At 35.5% G+C, this 23,166-nt stretch overlaps 1 protein-coding gene across 9 annotated transcripts in view; it reads right to left on the bottom strand.

Annotated features, from left to right (window-relative positions):
- Positions 1–23,166, bottom strand: part of FAM13B (family with sequence similarity 13 member B) — a 102,442-nt gene that overhangs the window by 41,347 nt on the left and 37,929 nt on the right. For all 9 annotated transcript variants that reach the window (XM_045822568.1, XM_045822577.1, XM_045822585.1 and 6 more), the window contains 6 exons: positions 15,474–15,640; positions 14,033–14,224; positions 13,383–13,595; positions 7,441–7,618; positions 7,001–7,142; positions 4,860–5,020 (listed from right to left, as the gene is read on the bottom strand). In XM_045822568.1, coding sequence (XP_045678524.1) covers positions 4,860–5,020; positions 7,001–7,142; positions 7,441–7,618; positions 13,383–13,595; positions 14,033–14,189 — 851 coding nt within the window. In that variant the 5' untranslated portion in view covers positions 14,190–14,224; positions 15,474–15,640. The remainder of the gene's footprint in view (positions 1–4,859; positions 5,021–7,000; positions 7,143–7,440; positions 7,619–13,382; positions 13,596–14,032; positions 14,225–15,473; positions 15,641–23,166) is intronic.

The following is a 23,166-nucleotide window of genomic DNA, read 5'->3' as shown; positions in this document are numbered from 1 at the left end:
GAATACCTATTAATATCTATTATGCTCCAATATTTTAAAAAATCTTTTACTGTAATATAAAACATTCTTATAACCCAGAGCATAAATTCTACTTCTTCCCAGACAATATTTCTGATACCTAAGTACCTCTTCTTTACACTTCTAAGTAAAACCTAGCTACTGAAAATGCGGATTGAAAAAAATCTGTCAACTGAAATATTCTGCAAACAACCTAATTTCATGGATGAAAGAAAAGGAAAAAGTTGCTATAGTAATTCCCCCTCATCCATAGAGAACAGTCCGAGACCTCCAGTGGAGCCCTGAAGCTGCAGATAGTACCAAACCCTATACGCACTGGGTTGGCCAAAAAGTTCGTTTAATATCAGGTATTGTGATCCCTCCCACTTTGTTCTTCTTTCTCAAAATTGCTGCAGCTATTCAGGGTCATTTATGGTTCCATATATATTTTTGAAATGTTTGTTCTATATCTGTGAAATATGTCATCGGTATTTTAATAGGGATTGTGTTGAATCTATAAATTGCTTTGGATAATATGGACATTTTGATGATGTTGCTTTTTCCCATCCATGAACACGGCATATGCTTTCCATGTATTTATGTCTTCCTTAATTTCTTTCCTCAGTGTTGCGTAGTTTTCTGAGCCCAGGTCTTTTAGCTCCTTGGTAAGGTTTATTCCTAGGTACTTAATTTTTCTTGTTGCTATAGCAAATGGTATTTTTTTCTTGATTTCTGATTCTGATCTTTTGTTGTTGGTGTAATAAAAATGTCTTTGATTTCCGAATATTGACTTTGAACCCTGCTGTTTTGCCAATTCAGTTATTAGGTCAAGTAGTTTATGGGTAGAGTCCATAGGGTTTTCTATGTACACTATCATATCACCTGCAAACAGTGCCAGTTTTACTTCCTCCTTTCCAATTTGGATGTCTTTTATTTCTCTTTCTTGTGTGATCGCTGTGGCTAGGACTTCCAATACTTATATTGAATAGAAGTGGTAAAAGCAGACATCCTTGTCTTGTTCCTGATCTTAGTGGGAAAGCTTGGAATACTATGCAGCAGAAAGAAGGAAGGAGCTCCTAACCTTCGCAACAGGGTGGATGCATCTGGAGAGCATTATGTTAAGTGAAACAAGTCAAGCAGTGAAAGAATAATACCATATGATCTCACCTGTAAGTGGAACCTAATCAACAAAACAAACAAGCAAGCAAAATACAACCAAAACCACTGAAATAAAGAACAATCTGACAGTAATCAGAGAGGAGGCGGGAGAGGGATAATAGGGGATAATGGGGGGCACATCAAGGAACACATATGAAGGACACTTGGACAAAGCCAAGGGGGTGTGTTTGAGGGTGGGGGGCAGGAATGAGTAGGGTGGGGAGGGAGTGGTGGGGTAAAAATGGAGACAAATGTTTGAACAATAAAAAAAAGAGAGAAGAATTTCACAGATGTAATTAGTGTCCCTAATCATTTAACTGTAAGGTAATCAAAAGAAGATTATACTAGGTGGACTTGACCTAATCAGGTAAGCCCTTAAAAGAGACATGTCCCTCTGTGAAGAGATTTGAACTGTGAGAAATCCATGGGAAGGCCATGTAGTCAGAAGCTGACAGTGTCCTCTAAGAGCTGAAAGCAGCAAGAAATTGAGAGGGAAAAAAGTTCGTTTTGTTTTTTCCATAAAATAAGAAATACATTTTTCATTTTCACCAATAACTTTATTGGTTTGGATATTTTGAATATGTCAGCTATCACCTGCTACTGGCTTCTAGTGGGTGCTGCTAAATATCTTCCAATACATAAGACAGCCCCGCAGCAAAGAATTATTTGGCCAAAATGTCAATAGTACCAAGAAACTTTGCAAACCACTTTTGACACATTTGATCAGTCACAGCAGCTTCTTCATACACTGCACAAGTCTTTTTTTTTTGCATTTCAATTGAATTTCTACCTTTCTTGAAATAATAACATAATACGTTGAAAATGTTGCATATCTTCTTCCATCTTCAATGTTAAAATGGCTGCACAAAATTCACCAATTTTGGTAAGTTTCTTTTTAAACACACGTTGATATGACAGCTGCCACAATATAATCTAACAAAAACTTTTTAAATGAAATTAAACACAACCAAACACTACTAGAGCCATCATATGGAAAAAAACAAACAAATTTTTTGGCCAAGCCAATACTATGTTTCTCCTCTAAATACACGCCTATGATAAAGTTTAACTTTTAATAAATTAGGCACAGTAAGAGATTACAGCAAAAAATAATAAAATGGAACAAGTATAACAATATACTATAATCAAAGTTATGTGAATGTCGTCTCTCTCAAAATATCTTATTGTACTGTGCTCACCTTTCGTCTTATGATAATGCAAGATGATAAAATGCAGACATGATGAGATGAATGACGTAGGCGTCATGACATAGTATAGTATTAGGCTACTACTATTGACCTTCTAAAGATATGTAAGAGAAGGATCATCTGCTTCAGCTGATGCTGGATCATAGAGCCATGACAACGTCAATGGCTGGACGTTAGCAGCAGGTATGTTGATGGTTGAGGAAATTTAGTATTTTCTGACCACAGTGACTGTGGGTAACTGAAACCATGGAGAGCGAAACTGCAGAGAAGAGGTGACTAACTACTGTAGTATGTTTCTTACGCCACTGTAGTCAGCGGAGGGCATATTTCCTCAACAATAATGTATATACAGAATGAAGATCAATCTCAAAACGCTGAACTAAGAGCTCTTCCTCAATCACTATACCCTTTTATGCTTCACACTTAAAATTGAACCAAGCAGAATCAATGAACTCACAAAACTGAAGCCCTAGCATCAATAGACTAAAAACAGAATATCAACCTTTTCATTCTTTCTAAATTCCAAGTTTAGCAAGACATTAAAAGCACAACTTCAAATGAAATTTATAATGCCATTTACCTAGCATTACCTGGGGTTGTTTTTTGTTGTTTTTTTTTTTTTTTGATGTGTAGCTCTGTAAGCATAAGTATATATTAATATCACCTAAACATCAAGCTAAAATAAATCTTTCCAATATAGACTACAAAAAAAGACTATGAAGCACAGGGGAAACAAGAACTCTTTCAGAACTCTCCCATGTCTTTAAATTTTGTAAAGATAAAGATTCCCCTTAAATCTGTATATATTTAAATAGCAAAGCTAAATTACAAATGAGTATGTGGATATAAAGCACCATTTTTTCATCTGAAGATACAAAGTTCTCCAGAAACAATCTTGAGATTTCCATGGACTTCATAGATAAGATTGAGGCTCAAAAGCAATTAAAATTCCTGCTTTTTATGTACCCTAGGGTATCCACACCCTAAACCCCATTATTTTTCCAAATGGCACTCAGCTCAAATCTTAAGAAAACACGGGTAACGTCAAAGAATATATAAAAGTAATAGATGCATAAAGTAGACTAATCAATATAGCTCATACAAAAACATTGAAACCACTGGTTCTCAATGGGTGCTCTGAGAACCAAAAGATCAAATATAGAGAATACAGGTTTTTTCCAATACATTGGCATGATGATGCAAATTCAATGGTAGAAAAAACTATTTGGGGTCTTAGCATAAAATCAGGCAAGCTGTACCAAACAGTCCCATGGCCACTGCTTTCTTTATTATCACCCACTTGCACCTTTTTTTTTAAAGAAGGCCAGTCCTTGATGGAGAAACAGTAAAAAGTATTATTTTATTTTAGCCCTTGAGTATACTTCTTTTTCGTATTTGGTGTGACAAAATGGGAAGTGTAGTTTAAGTACCTAGGCTGCATAGCTTAGTACAATGCCTATCTTGTTTGAGTTGAGAGCTAAACTTAACATGAAACACCATTTTCCCTTGATAGATACACTGATAAACTATAGTTATTCCAACTTAAATGCCTGGCAGACATTTTCTCAAAAATTAGCAAGATTGTCAGTTCAAGAAAAACAACTAACAGTACTGATAAAATTCAAGTTCAAGAAAAAATTAAAACTGTGGAAAACACCCTCTATCATATGAACCAGCAACCCTTTGGTTCACAGCCCAGCACTCAATCCATTCAGCTACACCAGCCAGGTAAAGATTTTTTTGTATAATTAGTGGTGACTTAAAGAACATGAACTTTCAATATATCATCATTTGAAAGATAATAAGTCAGTGAAGCAGTTTTTCTGAATGACCAATAAACAATGTCACAAAACCAAGTATGGGTAAAGATTCTCTCAAAGTGCCAGACAGACCAATGGATTACAGTATGAAAAATTCAGATATGGTTTCCAGTTCCACAACACAAATAACCTTTAAGAAACTACCACTAATCTAGTTTTGGTATACTGTCAAATAAGAATATCCACAATTATCCAAAAAGGCTACAAAAATTCTCCTCTTTTCTTCCAACTACATACTAGAGTGATGCCAGATTTTCTTCAAATATTTTAACAACAAAAAGGCAACAAATTAAATGCAGAAGAAAATGTGAAAAACCCAGCTATGATTAAGCCAGATATTAAAGATACTTTAAAAAATGTAAAACAATGCCACTAAAAAAAGTTCTCAAGCAATTCTACTTCCAAATGTTCTGAAATTTTACCCAACCCAACTAACATGCAAATAATACAAACTTTAAGAAATATATGGAAGAGGTCATATTTTTAAAGAAAGGTGGTATACTCTGTAACAAATTTTCTTAGCAAGATTGCTTCTCTAAACTTTTCTTGTTGCTCTTTCTTACACATAAACCAATCTTTCACATACTGTTACAATTTGTTTGATTTAGTGCTTAAGTGAATCTACATCTAGAATGAAATGCTGAAAAGCTAGAAGTTCTTTTAACCAAAATACTACCTTGTTGATGCTGTAACACTATTTGGTTCCAGGATGCTTTCAGTCATCCTTAATTGTACCACCTCTGGCATATCATTTGATTTTTCTGCCCCCTCTTCTGGAAGTTCTTCTATATGCTCCAGTTTTTCATCTTCCTCTTCTTCCTCAGAAAGTTCATTAACCTACATAAAAGGAAACTGAGAATTAAAATTTAATAAAACTGTTAATTAACACTATTAAAGATACACTATTCTGAGAATATTTTAAACACAACTCATTTTTTACTTCATTTCCTAGGACCAATTTCTGTTATGGAACAAGTAATTGCAATCTTTTTCACAGTAGAATAAAATTGCAAACCAGACATACAGACTATTTAAAGTAAGGAAGTAATGATTACATTAGTGTATCACTAGAAACATGCATGAGAATGTAAATTTTTGAAAAAGCTTGCATACTGTAGTTAGCTAACATTAGGAAAGCTTCATTTCCTAATCAATTAGTTTTGTAAATCTAATAGTTACAAAAACTTCTAATTGATCTCTCTAATTCCCAATGTATTAAACAAGTGATTTTAATAGAGAGTAAGTATGGAAGGGGGGAAGGGCAAAGAAATTTTGCCTTAAAGTGTTAACTATGTTAATATGTAAATTAACTGGCATTCTCTAATATTTTTACCAATACTCACACACTAAGATATAATCTGAACAATGAACTATGGGTTTTTCTTCCCCCCCTCCCAACTCCCAGGACTCCCAATGTAACTTCCTGCATTAAGAATTGACTAAATTAGCCCTGGCTGGTGTAGCTCAGTGGACTGAGCATGGGCTACAATCCAAAGGGTCACCAGTTCGATTCCCAATCAGGGCACATGCCTGGGTTGAGGCCAGGTCCCCAGATGGAGGCAGGTAAGAGGCAACTACACAGTGATGTTTCTCTCCCTCTCTCTCTCTCTCCCTTCCCCTCTCTCTAAAAATAAATAAATAAAATCTTTCTAAAAAAATGAAGGGAAAGAATGTGTATGGGTAAGAGCAAGTATTTTACTGTATATTTAATTTTTTTTAATCAGGTGAATTATTATTTACTAAAAACAAGTAGCAGCCCCAACCCACATCCAAAATATAAATAATTTCGTAATACAAGTTTGCTTGACAAATCATTTCACTCAAGTGCAAAAGAAAAATTTGCACACAGACTTAAATAACAAATTCTAAATCTAAGTGTGGATTAATATGGCTTTATAATAAATTACAATTACTTAGTATCAATATTCTCATTTCATAAATGAGAAAATAACTAAGGTACTTGTACAATGTCAACTAAGGCACAGCAGTAACAAACTATAACATGTCCTGAAAAATAGATTTAATATTCAAGAGTCACAAGAGTAAGCCCTGGCTGGCGTAGCTCAGTGGATTGAGCGCGGGCTGGGAACCAAAGTGTCCCAGGTTCGATTCCCAGCCAGGGTACATTCCTGGGTTGCAGGCCATAACCCCCAGCAACCGCACATTGATGTTTCTCTCTCTCTCTCTCTCTCTATCTCCCTCCCTTCCCTCTCTAAAAATAAATAAATAAAATATATATAAAAAAAGACTCCCTCATTAAAAAAAAAAGATGCTTCATGCTTAAAATTAAAAAAAAAAGTCACAAGAGTTAAAAAATTAACTCTAACCTAAACTTATTCTCCTGATGCTTCCCATTAATGACAAGTGCACTGCTATACTGAGTTGCTACTTTAACTTAAAACAAAGCTTTGTTTATTTAAGAGTTTGTGTGAACTCTGTATTGAATCTTTCCCTCTACCCACACTCCTCTATGCTAGCAGTTTCTTTGTACAGACAAAAAATAAAAACAAAACAAAAAAAACACTATTCTTACAAAATAAACAATGCTTAAGTTAACAGAAGAGAAAACACAAAGAAACCCACAAAATCTCTACTATATATTCTGGTTTCAATGCCTTTCTCATAGTACCCAAATTGAGGACAAGAGGTTTTTTAGAAAAATACCACATTTATATACGACGCGGATATACATGATTCGATATAATAACCAAAAGAAGTTCTTCCAATTTAGAACTGAAAATTCCACCGAAGTTTGTGCCAAGCCCATTCTTTTTGAAAAATTTCTTCCTCCAAGTAGAATATTTAACATATTCTCACCTGTTCAGTAATTGAACTCAAATCATTAGATGAAAAATCTTCCTCTTCATTTTCAAAAAACTCATAGTAATTTTCCAGAAGTCCAGCCATTATCCTGCTCACTATTTCTTGCTCTTTCAGATCTTCCACATCTGTGTAAATGCTAAGAATAAAAGTTAAATTGAACTGAAATTTCTTAAATCAATCACAGGTAAAGTTAGAAGATGACCAACGAGCCACTTTATGAATCTGACCAATTTATGTCATCATTCTGCGCCTCAGTTTTCCTATCCGCAAAGCCTGCCTAATTTGTACCCAGTTCAAAAAATGCTAGGAGGACAAACCAGATCTACTATAAAAAACAGTGGTTCATCAAGCAACCTTTGATCCTTAGGAGACAACAAATAATTCTATTTCATAAATTCAGTTTTTATTTAATTGAACAAAATTTCTAAACTTACTGGAAGACATCTGGTCCAAAGACAGCAGCCAAAGAGTTTGCAGACCAAATTTCTTCATGATGTGATGCTACATTGGCTAGAAATCTACACAGAAACTTTAACAAACTATAATTAACAGGTGGAAGCTGTTGCAAGAGGAACCTCAACTTTCTTCCAAATTCATCTTCGTTATTATAATCTATAAAACATAATGACAGGTTTTTTAAATGAAGTAAAAGCAAAGCTCAGATATTCTGCCAGGTTCACATAATTCCACCCACTCACCTTTTTACTGTATCAATTCAAAACCTCTTTACTTCCTCTATTAGAGGCCAAATGCCTCTGGGCTTTGCATTTCACTTATTAAGGGCAAGAGAAGAGGTGGAGAGAAGGAACTATCAACCCCTCAATTGCTGGAGGATGTTTTCCTCATCTATTACTCATTGGCCCTAATTCTCCAATTTATTTATTTTTTTTAATTCTCATCACACTGGCTCTTGCATGACTGTACCTGTATTTCCAAATTAGTGTCAACTATAACAAGTCAAAATACTCTGACCAATACCAGTCAACACCAAGTACTAGTGAGCAAAGACAGGCAATTTAATCTTCTAATAATATCAGTGATACTTTTGCACTGGAATGAATGAGAAAACAAGGAACAAGGCGAGAGAGACTTTCTTTTCCCTTGACATCCCAAAATGAACAATTAACTTGAGCACTATCAATAGAACTAAATAAAAAGAAATCTCACTTCTTTTTTTTTTTTTTAAGATTTTATTCATCCATTTTTAGAGAGGGAAGGGAGGGAGAAAGAGAGAGAGAAGGGAAGGAGAAAGAGAGAGAGAGAAACATCAATGTGCGGTTGCTGGGAGCCATGGCCTGCAACCCAGGCATGTGCCCTGACTGGGAATCGAACCTGCGACACTTTGGTTCGCAGCCCGTGCTCAATCCACTGAGCTACGCCAGCCAGGGAAATCTCACTTCTTATTTGTGTTTTTCCTCTAGGCTGGTTTTGGTTTTGGGTTGTTATGCAAGTGAATTTTCAACTAGCAGAAGCTATGTCCTCTGTTTATATCAATGAGCTTTCATGAACAGAAAAAGGGCCTGTATCAATGCCACTGATTGGTCAGGGCTCCACTTGGGCTTCACTTAAGAGATAATTCCTCAGAGGTACTCTCAAAATGAAGTAATTTATTCCTTCAATAGTGAAAATGAATCTAATTTTTAAAAATATTTTTCTTGCCCTGGCTGGCGTAGCTCAGTGGATTGAGCGTGGGCTGTGAACCAAAGTGTCACAGGTTCAATTCCCAGTCAGGGTACATGCCTGGGTTGCAGGCCATAAGCCCCACCAACTGCACATTGATGTTTTTCTCTCTCTCTCTTTCTCCCTCCCTTCCCTCTCTATAAATAAATAAATAAATAAATAAATAAATAAATAAATAAATAAATAAATAAAATCTTGAAAAATATTTTTTTCTTCTGGTCCTTAAACTTAATTTTAAAAATAATATTTGGTTAAAAATTCTTAAGAACAGGTTATGATCATGATATTGGCTGGCTGTGCAAAATAAGACACATCTAAGAAGCTTATCAGGAAAGAGTAGTCATATGAGTTTTACTTAAAATTTAAAATGCAACCAATAACAATTCTTCTCTCTTTTGTAATATTACCACTGTCCCCATCCAAACACATCAGGTACTCTGATTCTATAATTGGATGGAACAGTCCCTGGATTAATATTTTCTAACCCACCATGCCTTATGATAATTGATGGAAAATTTTAACCAGAACATTTAGCAGAAAAGGATTATTTAGAAAAATCACATATACCAACTCAAAAAATATATGCAAGTAATTAACATTATCAATATGATGACTACAGCAACACTGACAAATTCATACTATCCTCTTTAATTTTGTATCACTTATCATCTAACATATCCATATATTTATTTGGTTTACCATTTATTTTCCCTCTATCTCCCCTTATGCCCTTTAGAATTTTAGCTCAATAATAGCAGACATTTTCATCCAGTTTTGTTCACAGCTGCATTCCTGGAATCTTTTAACAGTGCCTAGCACATAGCAGGTATTCAATAAATATTAGCTGAATAAGCTAAGTACACAATCACTGAAAAAAGATGCTGGACTACTAAAGCATTTGATTAGTGAATAGGGTGGTAAGATTGTAGACAATAATGTTTTTACTTAGAGTACACAGTCCATGTTGCTCTACTTCTATCTGTGCACATTTCTACTACACAAAACTGTTTATACCTGTCAGGCTGCTTCTAAAGTCTTCAAATAAGGCAGAAAAGCATTTCAAACACACACACATTCATAAACCATACACGTGCTTAAATTTCTTTCCTTTTGAGCCTACTTCCTAGTCAAATCATATCCTGGAAAAAATATATGTACATATCAAATAAGTTTCCCCCGACTCACAATACTTTCAGGCATCAGTTACAAAACTGGGAACTGTACTTTCTACCAAAACAATAAGTAGTTGGACAAACCAGCATGGTCTAAAACCAGTGGCTGACAAAAGTTGACAAATCAATGGAATGGGTGGTTGTCATAATTTGGGGGAAAGGGGTACTAGTGACATGTAGTAAGTAGAGGCTAGGGATCCTGCCAAACATTCTTCAATTCACAGGACAGTACCCTGTAATAAAGAACTGTCTATCCCAAAACATCAATAGTGCCAAAGTTGTGAAATCCTGGATGTTTTTTTATTATTTTTCTTATATATTGATTTGGAGGTGAAGGATGAACTTCTATATCCTGTTCCACCCATTTATGCATTCAATGATTCATTCTTATACGTGCCCTGACTGGGGATCAAACCCACAACCTTAGTGTATTGGGACAATGCTCTAACCAACTAAGCTAACCAGCCAGGGCATGAAATCCTGGTTAAATAAAAGATCTAATCACATCAGAAATGCCATACTGCAGTGTACTGCTATCACAGAAAATAAAAACCACTTTTTAAAAACACTAACTTAGCCCTGGTTGGTGTGGCTCGGTGGATTGAGTGCCAGCTTGCAAACCAAGGTGCCTACAAACCAAAGGGTCCTGGGTTCAATTCCCAATAAGGGCACATGCCTGGGTTGCAGGTCAGGTCCCCATTAGGGGATGTGTAAGAGGCAACCAACCACACATTAATGTTTTTCTCCCTCTCTATCTCCCTCCCTTCCCCTCTCTCTAGAAATAAATAAATAAAATCTAAAACAAAAACCAAAAAACACTAACTTAAATGCAACGGCAACAATGTCCCCCCAGGATCTTCAAAACAATAATCTCATGTATTTGTGAATGCCAGTTAAAATATTAACTACAATATTTATCTACAGTACATGGTGAGGGGAATCTTAGAGATCTAGACACCTTCCCCCAAAAATTGATCAAAGGATAAACAAAATAAAATACATTATATTACAACAGAAATGCCATTATGTCCATACAAATACTGCCACACCCACCTATGATAGCTATTAAAGAACAGGTGTGCATATGGGTGTGTATGCATGTATATATACCACAAGCATTATAAACCATAAGCATTTTTGCACACTTGAATTCTTTCAAATTTATTTAGTCAGCCATGACTGGTGTGGCTTGGTTAGTTGGGTGTCATCCCACAAAGTGAAAGGTCATTAGTTTGATCCCAGTCAGGGCACATGCCTGGGTCGCAGGGTCAGTCCCTGGTCAAGGCACATACAAGAGCCAACTAACTGGTGTTTTCCTCTCGCATTAATGTCTCTCCCTCTCTTCCCCTCTCTCTAAAAATAAATAAATAAAATCTTTTTAAAAAGAAAATTACTTAGATGCATTTTCTAATTCTATGAATAACAGATAACGTAGAACATGATGCTGTCATACTTTTAAATGAATACAATCAAAACGACAATCCTAGTGATAAAAAGTTTCTGACAGTCTCAATGAGTCAATGACTTATTACCAGTAAGACTCATCACAACAATCTTTTTATAAATTTTCATTCAAGACCTAAAGATTATCTGATTCTTGGAACTTTAAAGAGTTGTCTACAATTCAGCTAATACAGGGATCATAAAGCCCTATCACTATAAAACAAAAAGAATTGCTTTAGAGTCATAAAAGGATCTTAGAAAATTCTAACAAATCATTTTCATTACATATTTAATGGAGGTAAAATGCTCATTAGGCAACTCAATACAAACATTTGGGGAAAAAAAAAAAACCCTACAAGAAGACACATAGCTCAGGTTCAATCCCTGGTCAGGGCACATACAAGAATAAACCAATAAAGGCATAAATAAGTGAAACAACAAATTGATGTTTAAATAAATAAACAAACCAACAAGTAAAACCCCCACAAGAAAATGAAGAAATAAACTTAGCCTTAGATGGTGTGGCTCAGTGGATTGAGCGCAGACCTGCAAACTGAAAGTTCATTGGTTGATTCCCAGTCAGTGCACATGCCTGGGCTGTGGGCCAGGACCCCAATGGGGGCCTGTGAGAGCCAACCTATTGATGTTTCTCTCCCTCCCTTCCCCTCTCTCCAAAAATAAATAAATAAAATTTTTAAATCCAAACAAACAAATGTAAATGAAAAACATCTTATTTAAGAAAGAAAGAAAGAAAGAAAGAAAAAGAAAAGAAGAGAAAAAAGAAAGAAAAGAAGGGAGGGAGGAAAGGGGGGAGGTAATGGATTCAAAACAAACAAAAAAAAAATTAGTATTTTGCCCTGGTTGGTGTGGCAAAATGTCACACTAGTGTCAGCCTATGAACTGAAACATTTGGGAGATACTCCCCAATGATATCCTCCTTTTCTGACTACATAATGATTAAGGATACACACAAACTTATTATAAAATGTCCTTGCACTGAGGAAGTATCTATATACATTTTTTAGTCCTTACTCAAACACATTTTTTTCACTGCTTTTGTTAAGAGAGGGAGGGAGGGGTGGGGGGAGAGAGAAACATCGATGTGAGAGAAACCAACTGGCTGCGTTCTCACACATGCTCTGACCAAGGATCAAACCCACGACCTTTCAGTCCACGGGACTATGCTCCAACCAAATGAGCCACAACAGCCAGGGATCTAATTTCCTAACATCACAGAATTTCTCTAGAAGCCCCAATTCAAAAAATTTAAAAGATTCCATTAATACAAAGAGAAAAGCCAGTATAATTTAAAATTTCAATAAATATTGTCACCTTTATAAAGTTTCTTCTATAGTGAGACAGGTCACTCATTACATACACAAAAAATACCATCTGGCTCTAGGAACAAACATTTCCTCACTTGCTGGCTCTTTTGCCCTTCTGCCTACCTGTACCTTTACATTTCTTGTCCCTAATTCCATTCCAACTGGGCCCTACTTTAGTCACCACCAAAAAACTAACCCAACAAGAACGATTTTTTTCTTTATTCAGCTGGGGGACTGATGACCAATTTGATATTTTATTTCCTTCAGGCAGGTGTCCAAGAACAAGCTTTAGTTATATTTTAAACCTAGAATTAACACTGTGTTCTGGTTTCTGCTAGGAATTCCTATCAAATCAGAGATAAATAATATCCTATAGTGACATCACCACTAAGCAACCCCACTGGCTATTATTGGATACTCTGCCACACACATCATTATATATATATTTTGTTTTTATTGTTGTTCCTTCTTTCCCTACCTTCCTACTCCTTGTTCTTATCTCCTGCCTTTCCTCCTTCAAACCCCATATCCTTGATCAATTATAACAAGTAAACAGTACCACAGGAATCTAACAAGTTGCCATTCCTTGACTAGACCACAGAACCTCAAAAAGCTTATGTTTTACAAATGGGCACATAAGAAATAAGTCTCAGAACTATTATACTATAATTACCATTTACATGTCAAGATTTCTAAAACATAAGGATTTTGAAATTAATGTTCAATGACTCATTGATAAGAATAAAATTTTGTTACCTTGAGAAAGCTGCATCAAGTGAATATGCAAACTGCCAGGGATAACAGGTTCAGGAAGTTCTTGAAGGAAAAACCTAAGAAGACTAATAGCTGAGGGAACATCTGCTTCCTTAACCAAATCCACTTCTTCTCCACTGTCGTATCTCTGCCGAAGCCACTCCACTGTCTCAGCATTTCCATTGACTTGGAAAAGTCCTTGTTGCTCCAGACCTCCTACATTAGTTCAAGCCAAAATTAAATAAGCTTCAACTTCAATTACTTGGTCATATATTCATTCTCCAATCAACTTAAAATACTCAGTTTTGGAAAGCCAGTCTTGGCTCCCCTAACTGGGCTAAATGCCTTCCAATTATAGCTCCAACTGTACATTTAGAAAGATACTAACTCTGTCCTGAGGGATATTCTATTTTATCCCACCCCCTATTATCCATTAAAAAGAATCCTATTATCCCCCCTCCCCCACTAAAAAATGCTCTATGCAGGCATTTCTGAGTATAAAATACACTAAAACATAAAAAAAGAGAATTTCTATTGTTTTTCCTTACTATATTGTGGATTTTTCATGCTTTTAAAAAAAATGTCCATGGTCAAAATGGGTAAGTTGTGTTTATTAAAACAAAGGCTAGCCCTCGAAGTAAGGAAATGTATACCATGTTCCTCAATATAGTCCACAACGTGGCGGACTATGAACGGAACCTCATTGTCTGGATGTCCTCCCTGCTGCAGCTCATCAAGTGGAATTCCAAATATTTTGTTAGCAAGAACGGAGTTGCAGTTACTCAAGGAAGGGGAGGAGCTCTTCCTCATATCTTTTTTGCAGCCAGAAATCAAAGCTGTCTTTTCTGCCAAATGAAAAACAACAACAAAAAAGACTATAATGATTAACCTGTGGCAATATGACTAAATACAGTAAAGAAAAAGGCTGTACACCTCAGTGTGTTTTCGTCTATTAAATATGATCCAGTTCATCAGGCTCATAGTGTGTTCTACAAATAAAGTTCAATACAATCATCTAAGCCTTTTTCTAATGTATAGGGTTAGTTCTCAATACTCCATTTAGCACTTGCATATTTACTAAACAATGGCAAAATTGATCATTAATCTTAGCAAAGGACATAAATGTCCCAAAGACAAATTAAGGGGCAAATCTGGCTCCAAGAACACCTTTACTGACCAAGTTTATTAATGACACAGGAAAAAAGCCAACTGAATCATTTCTGGACTCTGTTATATGAAGCTCAAATAATCCCTCCATTCATAACCACCCAAATAGAAAAGAATCACTTTTACAACGTGATAGGCTAAAAATCACTTTATAAACAATGGGCTAATACAAACAAGATTAACCAGTTCTTTTTTCTACATGACAGAGCAGCCATAATAGGTCTTTATAAACAAAGGAATTTTTCAGTTCTTAACATCAACTTTCAATGAGAATGTTCCTTTATCAATCCTGTTTCACCATTATTCAAAATAAAAATCTGTACAGCCAGTCTAATTCAGAAGAACCAAGTCATTTGTCTTAACTTTGTAGGAATTGTGATCAGTAAAGAAGCAAGGGGAGAAAACAATGTTTCCAATATCAAAACACAATCCCCCCCAAAAATTCACTTTCTAAAATAAACATATAACTTTACATAGAAAAGGATTATATTTAAAAGACAGAAAAACTCTTTCAAAAGTCGATAATGAACAAAATGACAGAAAGTGAGCTTTTTCAACATCTCAAGAGAAACAACTCCTTTTGCACTACGAGAGAAAGATAACAGAGCAAAAAAATTAATCTGCTCAATATTCTGAAACTTTTAGAAAAATAAGGACCACGTGTAGATGTACACACTGGATTAAGAGAGTATCACAAAATGACTGGGAAACAAATCCATCCAACTTATAAGAACCCTGGACATTAACTTAGGAACAGCAAAGAGCCATAAATGTAAATAGTTTTAAACAAGCAAGATCCATTCCTCAGCACATTTAGAGCCAGCTAATGACTACGAAACCTCAAATTAATAATCAGTAATAGAAGGTAAACTCCAAAATCTCTGTGGATTCATACAGCATGGGATAATTACCATTTTGAAAACTTACCTTTGAGTACTTAAACACCTAAGTTTAAAAAATGGATTCTGCACCAGCTACCCTCACTGAGCAAGCATTCGTTTGTCATTTATGGCTGTTTGAGATTATGACAGAAGATCAGCCTGTAGTTCCTCATTGAAGAAACGCAGAACTCGATCAGTACTTCAGCAGTTAATCTAGAGGGGGGAAAAAACAATTCTTTTAATTTCTCACATTTTGTAACTGTGAAGAGAGACCAGAGTAAGCAATGAGGTTCACTTAGGAAGGTGCCTATACTGAAAGGCATTCTTCTGCCTAAAAAGTATCTATGACCTATTTGGAAGCAAAATCTTGTACAAACCTTAGAACTATGATAGCTAATCAGGGTAAGAATCTTTCTCCCAAAAAGAAATAACGGAATTGTACAGGAGAACCTTTAACAGTACTCATCTTCAGGGATTATACTATTCAATAACCTATTTTCCACAATGGACCCATCATTCGCATCCCACTCAGTTCCATTCCATCCTCCTATACTCAGAACAAAACCTGGAAACATTTTCAGATCAAAGAATAAAAGATGTAATTTTAAGCTTGCAACTTCACTTATGTACTTTATTCTTTTCTTTTGATACAACAAATATTTTGTTAGCAAGAACTAGTTGTCTGAGCTTTCTGATTTGGAAAGGCATAGTACATGTTGGAAAAGAACAGTTAACAGAAGCAGAAGGGCATGCACTCAAATATCAAATATCAACTAGACCATTCTGTAGATGTGACCCTGAACAACTTCCATGTCCCTAAGCCTGTGTTTCCTTACATAAAATAAATACCTACCCACCTATTAAGTTTAAATGAGATAACACCATATTTTGCTGTGTATAATATGCACCCATGTTTTTGGCCCAAACCTTCAGGAAAAAAATATTTTGTTTTAATTTTTTTAATTCAATTTTTTATTTGTTTACATTTAGATACTTGTTTTTTAGTACTACAAAGGAATTTTAGCATTTATTTTTGAACATATGGATATCGTCATTGCTTTCTACAGTTATACTTTTTATCAAAGGCATAAATAAAAGAATTAAATACATTTATATAAATATGGAATTAGTAGTACCCATGCATAATGTACATTCTTATTTTCCCCTCAAAAATTTGGGCAAAAAGGTATGCATTATATATGGAAAATTATAGTATAAACATATAATACACAGAGCATCATTTTCCATTCTTTGCATAATGTTCAAGGACCAGCAAACAGGCTGGAGAGGGAAAGAAGGGAAAAGCACGTTTGGCAATATGTTTAATCATCTGTGAATTCTCGTAATCTCTTTTAAAAATCTTTTAATAAGCTCAGTAAATTGCACTGCAAGATTCTGCTTAAGAAAGTTCAGGGTTCAGGTAAGCAGAAAAGCAGAAGAGTATTAGCAGTCAGTGCAGTTTTTTAAAAAATCTTAGTACGCATACCTCTAGAAAGAACATTAAAAACTGAGGGAAAGGAAAATGACATTCCCATAACAAACCCTTAGTAGATGATTACTTCTAAAACATCCTAAAATGCCTGCTAAAACATGTAGTCTATTCATCTGAAAAACAGCTTCAAAGTTACAATTATTCCTCCTCTAGTATCTATCCATAGAGGACTGGTTATAAGACCCTCCTCAGAAACCAAATCTGAAGATTTTCTAATACCCTGTATAAAACAGTAAAGTATTTGCATATAACCTATGCACATCCTCCCTACACTTTAAATCACCTCTAAATTATTTATAATACTTAATATAATGTAAATGCTATGTATATAGTTATTACACTATATTGTTTAGGGAATAATGACAAGGAAGAAAAGTCTGTCCATATTCGGCACCAACCATCACAGGTCTAACTATATAATACACATCAGCAAGAACAAGCTTTTTTTCCCCCAAGTATCTTCCACCCACCCCTGGGCTAAACCCATGGATGAAGGATGCACAGATACAAAGGGTCAATTATATGTAAGATCCTTTAGAGAGGTTAACTTCAGGGACAAGATGTTTAATGAACTTAACATTAAAAATCAGGCTGATACCATCATGACATAAAGAAAAGGGGGGCTTGCTTGGTGTACAATAAAGAAAGACTCACTGGAAGAGTCTGTCAGGGGCAAACTCTATATATATAGCACTAAAATGGCTATTCATTTAGTGTCTTGCTAGTGAGACCAAAACCCAGTTATGTCATCCTGTGTTCTCTACTACTCCCAGCCTCTACACAATCTGAAAAGCATCTTTCCTATAGCAATGTTGGGATGGGAATCTATGAATTCATCAGTACAAATTCATCCTTACTACTAGGAACACAAAGGCATAAATTTTTCAGCTGTCGAGTTTTTTTCCTGAAGAACATCGACAACCACAATGAAAACAGCAGCAGCTAACATTAAATGAGCAGTTATTATGTGCCAGGCAGTTCATGCATTTCACTTGTATTGATAAGGTATTATTATTTATTCACCCCTCACCTGAGGATATGTTTATGGACTTTAGAGAAACATCGGTCAGTTGCTTCTGGTAAGCAGCCCAACAAGGGATCAAATCTGCAACCTTCTGGTGTACAGGACCATAGTCTAACCAATTGAGCTACCCAGGACTAAGGTATTATTATCTTAACCCTCATTTTAATAAGACATTGCATAGAGGTTTACCAATTTACCCACAGTAATCCCAACATTTAAGGGTCAGAATCAGAACTGAACCCAGAGAGTTTAAACTGAATTTAAATTCTGACTCTTAAAAGTCCTTGCTCTTAATCATTAAACTATCACTCTAAGTAAATTTTCACAAGTTGTAAATTATCACAAGATCTCCTATTTTATCACTCACTGACCACAAAATCTATATACATTTTAGGTCATTTATTCCTAGCTTGCTTAAAGGTACTTACTAGTCAATGATTATTCACTTGAGATCTCTATCTAAGTGCATACTGCTGGAGCATTCGGACTGGAGCAGCCCAAAATATCATTCCTGCAGACTGAAAAATAGTTTTTGACATTACTTAGTCCTGCTTCCCACCCCTTTCCACAGCTTAAATTATGTAAATATTCCCTTCATATATGCAGTGAGTTGAATAATGTCCCTCAAAATCTTATGTGACCTTATTTGGAAAGAAGATCTTTGCATATGTAATTAGTTAAGCATCTCAAAATGAAATCACCCTAGATTTAGGGTGAATCCTAAGTCCAATGACTGGTGTCCTTATAAAATGACAAGACACACACCACGAGTAAGAAGGCCATATGAAGAGAGAGGAAGAAAATAACAGTTAAGCAGTGACAAGACAAGAAACATTGAGAGCCACAGGAAGCTGAAAGAGGAAAGGATTCTCGCCTAGAACCTTTGGAAGGAACATGGCCCCGCCCACACCTTGACTATAGACTTCTGGCCTCTCAATCAATCTGTGAGAAAAAACCTCTATTGTTTTATTAGAGTCACCACATTTGTAGTAATCTGTCATGGTACAGCCCCAGAAAACTAATGAAATATCTCAACTACAATATCCAATTCCCCCAAAAAGGGGGAAAAAATGCAGCTGGTACCACAGAAAAATATCTTCAAGAAATCTGATAAAATGTCTTGACAGGATCAATAAAATACACACACACCAAAAAAAGCAGTTAAAAGGCTTGACAAAGCCCAAGCTGGTATGGCTCAGTGGACTGAGCACCAGCTGGCAAACCAAAGCGTTGCCAGTTCATTTCCCAGTCAGGGCACATACCTAGGTTGTGGGCCAGGTCCCCCGTATGAGAGGAGTGAGAGGCAACCACACATTGACATTTCTCTTCCTCTCTTTCTCCTTCCCTTCCCCTCTCTAAAAATAAATGAATGAAATATTTTTTAAAAAAGAGGCTTGACAAAGAGGATACAGTGTGTAGATTTTGAAAATAACCAACAACTTCCAAAAGCATAATTTTATTATAAATCAAAACAGAAAAAAGGCCACCAAGAAAATCATTTTAAGCCCAAGTGACAGTTGCCTAACATGGTGGTATTGACAAAATAAAAACTCTTGAGTCTTACATCAAATACTTTAGTATGAAACAAGAGTGATAAAAGTAATGCAATTAAAGACCAATTGCCAATAAAGCTGGCTGATGGATACATTCAGGAACATGTATCTTCGTATACCAGCTATCAACCTGAATTCTGCCAAGGCTCAAGGAACTTCTGTATTTATGTATGACAGCAATACCTTTCTTAATAGCATAGAATCTACCTAATCAAACACCTAATACAATTAGTGAGGGGCTTTTAAAAAAGGGTAGAACACCAACATCAATATTATAGATAAAAGGAGACAGCATTAACTAAGCTCTTACAGTATGTCAGGAACTATTTTAAGGACTTTAAATGTATTAACTCATTTAATCTTTACAACAATCCTATGGAGTAGATACTCTCATTATATCCATTTCACTAATGAGAAAACTAAAAAGCACTTAGAACTTTATGGAATGACAGAAATGTTCTATGTTCCAATTGCGGTAGTGGTAGTTACACTGCTTAATATACTTGTCGAAGTTTACAGAATTGAACAATTTAAATTGGTGAATGTTATCATATACAAATTATACTTCAAAAAAGTTGAAAAAATACCTGGCTGGCGTTAAGTAGCTCAGTGGATTGAGCACGGGCTGCGAACCAAAGTGTCGCAGGTTGGATTCCCAGTCAGGGTACATGCCTGGGTTGCAGGCCATGACCCCCAGCAACCGCACATTGATGTTTCTCTCTCTTTCTCCCTCCCTTCCCTCTCTAAAAATAAATAAATAAATTTTTTAAAAAGTTGAAAAAATAAAGAGAATTGCAAAAATGAAGTACCGTATCCCTTCAATAGATTAACTATTTAATATCAAACTATTTTTATTACAGAATACGATACTTTCCACCCACAAAAAAAAATAAAAAATGTCTTTTAACCATATTTCAAGAACCAATCCTGTTTGGCCCTTCTGTGCTATCTAGCATACCCAGAAATTACTACATAATTTTCTATAAAGCATAACTAAGAAAAACAGATTAAAGCTGCACTGAAGACATAAATTTTAGACATCAGTTTAGAGTCTTTTCAAACCAAATAATTTCACAAAACACTATAACAGTAACAGATCTGCAACACACTAATAAAAGTTTTGTCATTTTACCCATAAGACAATCTTTGGTAAGAGCAGTATCTCCCTAGATACATTATCATTTTTTGTGTGAAAAGGTTCTACCTTCAAACTCAAAGAAATAAACAAGAAACATTGCTTTTGTCCAAAATGCTTTCAACAAAGTAGGATACAGTTTACAGAGGGAAATTTAAAACAGCTACCTCAAAATTGCTAAAACCCCCCCAATCCCCTGCCCCACCCCCCCCAAAAATCCCTATCATTAGTATAAAGAGAGAAAAGCCAAGAGGGAGCTAGGTCTCAATAAAGACGGTAAACTGTGGGAACAGAGATTTAAGTGTGTAGACAACTGCTGCATCTAACTCGGAGTCAGTGAAACAAAGCTGAAGGAAAATAACTGTACCCCTATTTCATACATTCAGCTTTTCATTAGTAAGGCTCTCAACAGCTCACCAAAGCAAAGGAAAAGACACCTCTTTCATTCTGACTAAACAAGGATGGTACTACAAAAGTTGCCAATATGCTAAATAAATCCATGGTTCCTTCCTGGCCTGAGAAACTGACAAGGCATTAATTTGTCTGAGATCCTCAACAGTACACCAAGCAAACACAAAAGGCTGAGTATGTCTCAAACAACATATAACCTTATCTATCAAGTGTTCATAGATGCTATCTGTCCAGGAAAACACAAAGTCATTTAAATCTATTATTAGACTCATGATGACTTTGCCCTTAAGTAATTTACCAAAGCATAACTAAGAATTCATTGGTAGAAAGCTTTTAAATTAAAGAGAACTTTAAAACTCAAAGTTTAGGAACTTCTTTGCCTTAAAAAAAAGAAAACTATGAAGGACTTCTTGCAACAATTATCATCCCTGTGCCTGAGGATTTGTTCATCTGTGTGCACTTTAACATACAACATGTGGGAACAATCCCCCTCCATGGTGATTCCACAAAACAATGAACAATAGAATTACACATATTTGGTAGGACTACATTTGCCAAATTGTGGTACTAAATACAGCACACATTTTTCAGACTGCAACTCACTAAATGTAAAATAATTCACCTCAAGACAGCTCATCATTCCTCTCTTATTCAAAGTATTCAGGCAAAAATTGGTTGCCCCTAGAGATAGTCTATTGGTAAACAGCCTTCCTAATTTTAACAAACTCTCAAAGGGTTTCATGGCCACAGTCAATTATTCTATAACATCCAACTATGATTTCAAGCTACTAAAATCAAAATTAATAAAGCCAGAGAGAGATAAAATCTCCTGTGACTAAGTCCCTTCACTTATCTCACCAATCTCCTCAATACTAAAATCTAACCTGAATTCTCCTGCACAAAATTCCTGAACTTTTTCCTACTGCCTAGCACCCCCAACTCCAAATTTTTTGATCAGAAAAAAAACTATGAGCACAGCCCTCATATATGTATGTGTATTTCTAAAGTAGAGTAGAAAACAATATACTAGCATATTATGCACATCATAAACATATACAAAAACATTTTAAGATTAAAAATAAGTAGAAACAAATTTTAAAACTACACAAACTTAATTAGGTCATCTGCCCATCCAAAGTGCCAGCACATCATTTTTAATACCAGTGACCCAGAGCACTGGATCTCCAAATTCATCTGGAGATGGGGACAGGTTTATTCAAAGTAAGTTTACTATTGTGAGTATGCAAAACACACAGTAACTCTTGTATTATTATTTATTAATTATTGTATTATTTTTTATACATACCACTGTAAACCTACTTTTGCCCCACCCTATATAGAATGCAAAGCCACAACCCCATTCCAGCATCCATGACAACCTGGACTGGGCCTCTGTGTGTGAAATAAACTCTTCAGATGATTATAATGCATACAAAGTTTTAAGAACCTCTGGCATACAGGATAAACTCTAAACTCCATTGCATGGTCTATAAGTACTTCACCTACCAGTAAACTGTCCTTTCTTGCCACTCCTCCATCTCACTCTACTATTCAGAAATAAATGCTTAACTACTTGAAGTTCACAGTCCACATATCTAGGTTTTGCACATACTATTTTCTATACTTAGAACCCTAGCTCAACAACACAACCGGCCCCATCTTGTTCATCAAACTTATACTGGTCTTCAAGTCTCAACTCCAGCTTCCTTTGAAACCTTCACTAACTTCCTGAGACAGTTCTCCACTGCTCCTAATGTACCTCTCACCTTTTTAGCAATTACCTCATATAACTGAAAAGTATGTCTGTCTCTCAATAGAGGATCCTTGAAGGCAGGAAGCATGTCATTTCATGTTTGTATCACCAAAGGCTTCACACAATGCCTGACAAATAATTTAGTTTTTTAAATATGTGTTGAATAAAGGCATAAATAAGAAGCAAATAATGTTGGCTAGTTCACACTAAGAAGACTAACAAGACAGGGCACCTCCTACAGCAATTAAAAGCTGCCATACCTACTTCCAGCAATAACCAAAGATAATCAAATCAAGAAGGGAAAGCAACTATCATTTATGGAATATCTATACTCTTTTTACAAGTTATTTCTCATACCAAGAATGATGCTG

Source organism: Phyllostomus hastatus, unplaced genomic scaffold, assembly GCF_019186645.2.
Source record: "Phyllostomus hastatus isolate PE091 unplaced genomic scaffold, TTU_PhHast_1.1 phas_contig_150, whole genome shotgun sequence".
In the NCBI taxonomy this organism is placed as follows: domain Eukaryota; kingdom Metazoa; phylum Chordata; class Mammalia; order Chiroptera; family Phyllostomidae; genus Phyllostomus; species Phyllostomus hastatus.
This window is presented reverse-complemented; position numbering and strand designations above follow the sequence as displayed.